This window comes from Salvelinus sp. IW2-2015, linkage group LG15, assembly GCF_002910315.2.
Source record: "Salvelinus sp. IW2-2015 linkage group LG15, ASM291031v2, whole genome shotgun sequence".
Lineage (NCBI taxonomy): Eukaryota > Metazoa > Chordata > Actinopteri > Salmoniformes > Salmonidae > Salvelinus > Salvelinus sp. IW2-2015.
Window position 1 is genome coordinate 28,623,378 of NC_036855.1, and position 7,947 is coordinate 28,631,324.

The 7,947-nt window shown below is 43.7% G+C and overlaps 1 protein-coding gene across 1 annotated transcript; it reads right to left on the bottom strand.

Moving 5' to 3' along the window:
* Positions 1 to 1,023: 1,023 nt before the first annotated feature.
* Positions 1,024 to 7,613, bottom strand: LOC111973758 (alpha-2B adrenergic receptor-like). The gene has a single exon (XM_024001149.1). It carries the CDS (start codon positions 6,183 to 6,185, stop codon positions 4,581 to 4,583), a length of 1,605 nt encoding a protein of 534 aa, XP_023856917.1. The 5' UTR covers positions 6,186 to 7,613; the 3' UTR covers positions 1,024 to 4,580.
* Positions 7,614 to 7,947: the final 334 nt, after the last annotated feature.

A 7,947-nucleotide genomic window follows, 5' to 3' on the forward strand; every position in this document is an offset into this window, starting at 1 on the left:
TTCACAAAAAAAGACACGTGAGGTCAGTTGTTCACATGTGAAACCATATGTTTACATGTGTTACATTTAGTGTTCACATGTTAACACCACCTTTTCACATGTGAGGAGAATAACACGTTTTCACCTCACATGTGAAAATCAAATTTGCACATTCATGTGAAAAACGTTCACATGTGAAAATCTAACTTTCACATGTGGTATAGCATTTTGAAATGTTGCTTCCCGATGTTGTCGAACATTTTTTCACAAGATGTTTTCACATGTGTAGTTTCATTCATTTTATCAAATGTTGCTGTTACATGTTGTCACATGCTATCGCATTAACTTCACATAAGATCACATACGATAAGCTCACAAGGGATACAGTAACTGGCAGTGTTTGTGCTGCTTCCTGTATGCCATGAACKACTTTAAAACAAAGTTTTCATTGCGCTCACATGTGTTGGGGTACACAATATTAGAATTATCCCATAATAAGAAACCAATTATCTCGTAATAAGAAACTAATGTTAAACAGTATACCATGGGCTTTTGGCATCTCCACAATGTTAAAAGGACATTAAAGGGAAATCTGCATTTAAATTAATGATAAATACCCATTGATTCAAGAAGAATATCATGTATAGATGCCTCATGAGCTTAGTTCAACTGTCATACCCCATCAGAACCCAAAATATAAGATTGTTAAATGTAAACAAAATAATGTTGATATCATGCATGGTTAGTCCTTGTATCCATAGCTCTGTCCATGAGTTTGTAAGTGGTTACATTTCTCCAGTCCCGTCCCTCAGCTGTTTACTAAATCAGTGGCGGGGTAACCGCTTTGTTATTGTTCGAACTGCAGATTTCCCTGTTAAGACTGATCCATTTAAATCTGCTATATTTAGAGCCACCCCCAAGAGTCAGTGTGTAATATTCTTCAAACCCCCATGTAGTGGGCCAAGCCGTTTTACTCATGTCCCCTTTAACACCACAGACAGCAGTACTGTATACAATGATTTTAAATGATTGATCACTCCATGCTTATTTAAACTGCTTTATTTCCAAATGGAGGGAGAGGGAGAGAGGCCAGGGTCAAACACAGCAGGGGGAGAAAAAGAGTCCAGGCAGGTCAGAAGAGTAGGGAGATTGTTGATGGGGATGATGATTCACTATACATTGAGTTTTCATGGCTGCCCTGTTAGCACCAAAAGTTCAATGACAATCGCATTTTAAAATGCAAATGTTATTGTCGCAGAACGATTTGTGCCAACACAGAGTGCGGTTGTTTGCTGATCTCCATGGTTCTGCAACCACAGGATGTTAAAGCGCCACACATCAGCACGATAGTCTTTACAAAACACCACTGAAAATGTTTAAGAAACAAGTTAAAAATAATAAATAAATACAAAAATMCTCCACGACCCAGATTTTACCAATATTTCAACAACAACAAAAAAAAAATCCTGACATTCATCTTCTGCATTGACTGAGTTCCAGTAGAAATGACCCCAACCCCTGCAAACATACGTCTGCTCCTGAATCCTGTTTCTCTGCTGACTTTAAATCAATGAATCTCWTTCAACATATTCAGATTTTATACAGTATTTACACTATTTTGTTCACATTAGCTTTGCCTTGCTTGGAGAGCACAGTCAAAAAGAAAAAAATATATAAATATGAAACTAACAGGAAACTCAAAATGGCTCTAAATAAATAAATAATACATATAGCTTATCCAATCACAGCCCCTTATTAGAGCATGACAGTGTCACTGAGTCCCGCTCTGTCCGTGTCAGCTGGTGTCCCGGGGCATCACTAAAAGGCCATGCTTGAAAGGACGGAACGGAGTTCCACAAAACGCAATTCTCAATACAAAAAGCAATTGCAACTAATCCTAACCTTGCCTTTGACCTTACCCATATCCTTAACACTAACCATAACCCTAAAGGAAGAACAAATAGATMATGTACTTTCGAAATAGTTTTGTACATTCTAGCATGGCCATCTAGTGACTAGTGTCCTCAGGGAGAGAGCTCTTTGGCCAGAGTCTCTATCACTACATCTCTTTTCTGTGCTTACCAGTATGTGAAGATCTACAGTATACAATATCAGCCAGAGGAGGCACTGGCACAGTCCATGAGTACCCCAGACATTTTACATAAGTTTACCAGACACTTGCAGATGGTACCACTAGAAGTGCATCATGAGCAAATACACTCATGCAGTCTCTCTCACACACACAAGGGTCAGCAGAAATTGACAACGGGAGATTAGAAGTGTTGTTGCCGACAGCCCTTGTCCTATAGTGTCATGACACCTAAATAGCATTCACAGTTACAGACATAGCCTCTGTGAGGGAGAGACACAAAAAGCATCACGACCTGTCAGTCTCTGAGAAATACTGTACATAAAGAGCAACTGTAAAGAGTAGCAGTACCTCTCAGAAATAAAGGAATGTGCCAGGTAGAAGTCCAGTCAGCCAGTGCAGGTACATTCCCAAATCAATCAATACATTGATCTATCAAGCAATCAATCATTCATTAATTCATCCATCCCATATTTGCCATTTGGGAGCTTAATAAAGTACTATATTATCTTATGGGATGAATGTCCTTCCAGAAGTAGCTGAGGATATACAGGACCTGGGCTTTCAGTATTATAATCAATATCAACTAGTGTTTTTAAGACTGTTTGAAGTGTTTGTGTCAGGCCAGCAGTAAAGCTAATGTGGCTGAGTTCCTCCTCTCATAGACAGCCACTGTTCTGTTCTGTTCAATGGGGAGCAGTGTGTTCGTTAATAGCAATGTCCTTTCAGGCTGAAGTCAGATGAATCCACTCAAACAAAGCCAGATAGTCACTGTCCAGTGTCTTTGATAGAAGAAAAAAAATATGTACGACTATACTGCATTCCAAAAAATCCTTAAATGTCCCAAATTTGCYTTCCTTGTCAAGGGATTTGGGAAAGTATTTATCCTCTTAAAAATGTGATACGCTTTAAGCACTTGAAATTGTGCTATATAGATCCAATATACAGATTAAATTGACATTTTAGTCTTTTAGCAGACGATCTTATCAAGTGCCTCTTACAGTAGTGAGTGCATACATTTCCGTACTTTAGTACTTTAGATCCAATCCACCCCATTCCCTACATAGTGCACTACTTTAGACTAGAGTCCTGTGGGCTCTGGTCAAAAGTAGTGCACTATATATCGAATAGGTTGCCATTTGGAACTCAAATTCTCTTATAGGGGTGTATAACAGTAGTGTTAAGCTGTTTACTCTCCTCATCTTTTAGTTCACCTGCACTGACACAGGTGGAAACAAATGCCTGATCCTTCATATTGCATCCACCTATATCCTTTGTTTTTCAGTGCAGATGAAGCAAAAGACACAAGCAGAGGACGCCACAATAGGCTATTGAGATGCACCTTAAAACACAGAGCCAGAGGAAAGTTTATGGTACAAAGTTGTCTTTCAAAATATAGCCTAAGCCCCACATGAGAGCAGTGGTGGGCATCAGAGTTTGAGAGAGAGTTAGTTGTCTCATGAACAGTTAGAGTCCTGTTGTTGTCTCTCTCTCTCTCTCTCTCTCTCTCTCATATGGATAACATCTCTACAGGAACACATGCTATTCTTGAGGCAGGATAAAAGTAACTATGCAGGCGTAAGTGGACAGGCGACCAGGGTCTTGTGCGTTCCTCGTGGTTCTGCCCTTTGATAAAGAGAAGTGCCTCTGGTGGTGCTTAAACAGGCAAACAGGTCTGGCCTATCATCTCACACTGTTCACTTTTGTTTATCAGTCGGCTGATAAAAGGATATTTGTTTGTTTCATCGCTTTAAAGTCCTTGAATGGCAGCGCTCAAGACTGTTGTTTTGATCAGGAGTTCTCAGCGAGCAGTGGTGTACTGCTATACCCAAAAGGTTTCTCAATTTTTAATCAAACAGATTTCCCAGACAACCTTAATGTCAGTCAGTCAGTCATATTTTGACGAGAGCAGCGTTGCACTGTCATTTTCCAAGCAACAACATGTCCTTTATGTCACGAGTGACTAAAAATCAAAAATMGCATTTTCTTTTCCTCCTTCTCTCTTCCTTCCGCACTCTCTATGCATACTGTGTAATGCTCATAGATCAGAACATACCTCCTACCTTTTACTAAAGGATCAGGATCATGCCCTTGGATTCTTACACAGTATCATTCTAAAGCCCCCCAGAGTAGAATTCACATAACATATATTGCACATGCTCTCCCCAGACTATGCCCTTGCAATGGACCGTCACAGTTCTCCAGGTAACGGCTAGACGTCTGCAGCTACGTACCAAGGGACTAAAACAACGAGCCCTTAGAGTTTCTTTCTGTTGCAAGGTGAGCTATCCTACAACTATTCTGATTCAGCGTTATAGAATRGGCAGCCCTTCGTAACATCATCAATTAGAATCTAAATTCAGTCAGAATGTTTACAGAATATTTGTGCTGTTTTTTACACCTCAAAGAGTTTAGAGAGGACTGAAAAGAAAGGACTGACCTTACAGATCATCTGTTTAAGGCCTCTTTACTAAAGGAAGGTTGCCATTGTTGTCCTTACAGAGCATTCAGTCTAGAAGAAGGTGCCCTTGGTGTTCTTACAGAGGATTTTCTTGAAGGCCTTTCTGAAGTCCTGGTTGAAGATGGTGTATATGACGGGGTTCAGACAGGAGTTGCAGTAGCCAATCCAGAAGAAGAACTTGAAGAGGGGATCAGGGAGGGAGCAAGTCTCAGGACAGATGGCCTGCAGCGAGTAGGAGAAGAAGAAAGGGAACCAACAGACAACAAACACTCCGATCACCACGGCCAGGACGAACGTGAAGCGCTTCTCTCGGTTCACCATGGCTTTTCGACGTGCTGCTCCCGGAGTGCTCTCCGGCTTAGACCTCCTCCCTGCCACCAGCCGAGCCCCCTTAGAGGTGGCGATCATGTCCCTGTACTTCTGGATGGTGGCAGGAGAATGGATGCCGGCTGAACCAGCCATGCTAGGATTGTTGACTCCCGTCCTCCCCCCTTCCTCGTTCTCCATGTCACTGTCAGAGCTGTCTGAYCTGTCCATATTATTGTTATACTTCTTTCCCTTCTTCACCTTCTTCTCCCCATGTTTGGGTTTGGCCGGGGCTGGTGGGGGGAGAGTGGGGGAGGGAGACGGTGAGACCAAGGAGGGTGAAGGACCCAGGGGGGAGGTAGGAGGGGAGGTGGTGGTTGGGGTTGGAGCTAGGGATAGAACCGGAGGATGGAGGAGGTTTTGGATGGTGGGGGTGGAAGGGGAGCGGGTCTCATTGGCCTGGTCAGGGGACGGTGATGGAGTAACAGCCAGGGTGGGGGGTCTGACGCTGGTGGTTTTGTGGAGCATAGCTGGGGTTTCCCCTCTGTCCTCCTTCCCGTTGGCTTGGATCCCCCGAGGGGTTTGATTTGGGGTGGCACAGCCCACCCCGTCTTTCCTGGGCTCGCCTGGTGGGTTCTGTGTGCGCTGCTTGGCGATCTGGTAGATCCTCATGTAGACCAGGATCATGATGAGACATGGGGCGAAGAAGGAGCCGACGGTGGAGTAGAGGATGTACCAGCGCTCGTCGTTCAGTTGGCACTGAGGGCCCCTCTCACTCCCCTCCCCGCCGGGCTCGCTCTTATTTAGCGACAGAAGAGGAGGGAAGGAGATGATGGCCGAGATGAGCCACACCACCACGATGGAGGCCTTGATACGCATGGGTGTGCGCTGGCGGGAGTAGGTAACCCGACTGATGGACAGGTAACGGTCCAATGAGATGGCGCACAGGTGAGCTATAGAGGAAGTGCAGAACAGAACGTCCAGCGCCAGGTAGATCTCACACCACAGAGACTTGAAGTACCAGTATCCCAGCAGTTCATTGGCTAGGGAGAATGGGATGATGAGGGTCGCCACCAAAATGTCTGCAGCRGCTAGCGACACTAAAAACAGGTTCTGTGGTCCTCGGAGTGCATGGCTGGTCAGGACGGCAATGATGACGAGGATGTTTCCCACGATGGTGAAGACCACCATGAGGGTGATGGCTGTAGCGAAGAGCGCCGTGGATTCGGGGGAGTAGGGGGCCAGTTGCAGGGAAGAGACGCTCTGATTGCAGGGAAGAGAAAAAACGCTGGTCGAACCATTAGTGTCGCCCAGCCCCACTGYACATGCACTATCCAAGGGTGAAGCCATGAGTAACACGATGGATGGACTTGATTAAAGTGAGAATAAAATGTTGTTGTAATAAAGATGCTGTTGGTAACGTTGTTTTATATTAGTTGAGGATGGCTGACATAAAATGATATCCTAAAAGTTGAGGGTAAAAACATTAGGCTATAACTAAAAGTATTAATGTTGTGTTATCGCTGTTCATTCCCTCTCCTCCTCCCAGTTTCATCCTCCAAGTTCATTCTAAGCAGCCAAACGATAAACTATGCCCGTGGAGTGCGCCAGAATAAAGCAGAGAGCAATTATATTTCCTGTCTGAAAATAAAACCGTTCAAACAATTAAAAGTTGTCCAGTACATGAAACAGAATTGATCGTAATCTCACAGCTGCTTAATTGTTTGGATATTTTAAAGAAGCGGGAAGTTATGTCCAGGTGGTCACAGAAATATCCTTAAAATATAATTTCAGCCTATAATACAAGGCAACACAAGAGATTGGGAACAAGTTACAAACTGGGCAGGAGAGCCTACTTCAGATGTGTGTGCTCAAGTCCCCGCTGTCTCTCAAATGGAGATGCACACAGCAGCCTACTGGGCACAGACATCAATTCAACGTCTATTCCACATTGGTTCAACATAATTTCATTGAAATGACSCGAAAACAACGTTGATTCAACCAGTGTGTGCCCAGCGGGATGGCTATCTGAGCAATGTTAAAGCTGACAGATAATTTACAAACAAATCGCCTGTCATCATTCTAATAAATATCAAATGGTATGCAGTTGTTTTCCTATAAGGACAAGAAAACATTGGTTTGAACAGATTTAGCTAATAAAATGGTCAAGCCACGACAGACTAACTGGAGCCTCCGCAAAATAACTGACGCGCGTTACCAAAATATGTCACTCACGTCATCTGCATAATCCTGGACATTATTAAAGTAAAATGGATTCCTAAAATAATAAATTGTCTCTGAATGGCACTGTGAAGTTATTCGTTTATGTTGTAACGTGAGCACGTCCTCAGTGTAGCGATACAAGTTTGGAATTCATGAAAACAAACCCGTGTCCAACATAACTCCAAGTTGCGCATTGAGTCCAAGTTACATATTGAGTTGTTTCAGTTTCCTGGTGTTTAGTTGTTCCTCATCGCGGTTTGGGATGATTGTGTGCGTGCGTTGTTGGGTATATCCAAGTGCAGATAATGCGCAGTCTTGCTTTGACTGGCTCGTAGACCCTAGTTCGGTCTCTATATGTCCGGGTGTAACCTACAGAAGGCTAGGCTATCTCAGCGCCTCGCCGATTCTCTCCTCGAARTTATCCGTTGGTCTCGCAGCAACGCGCGCATCTCCAGGAGTGAGCGTGACCGTGAGCACCGGTCTAATAATGGAAGCGTCTCTCCTCACATCTCTCTTTTCCAACCGGAGTGATGCCAATACGGGCGTCACGAGACCATGCCATCTCCCTCTCCCACTGGGCACACTGGTTGAATCAATGTTGTTTCCACGTCATTTCAATGAAATTACGTTGAACCAACGTGCAAACGTTGAATTGACGTCTTTGCCAAGTGGTCTCTCTCTCTTTCGCTCCCGTTTCTCTCTACCCACTCCCTTTCTCTCTATCCACTAACACACCGTCAATCGGTACCCGTTATATATTTAATGGAAACCTCTGTAGTAAGTAGAACCGCGATGCTTTGGTAGGACAAATAGGTCTCCAGCTAAGAGAGTAAAACACACTGAAGTAATTTATCTTTCTACAAACATTGTTGTCATCATCATCATCATT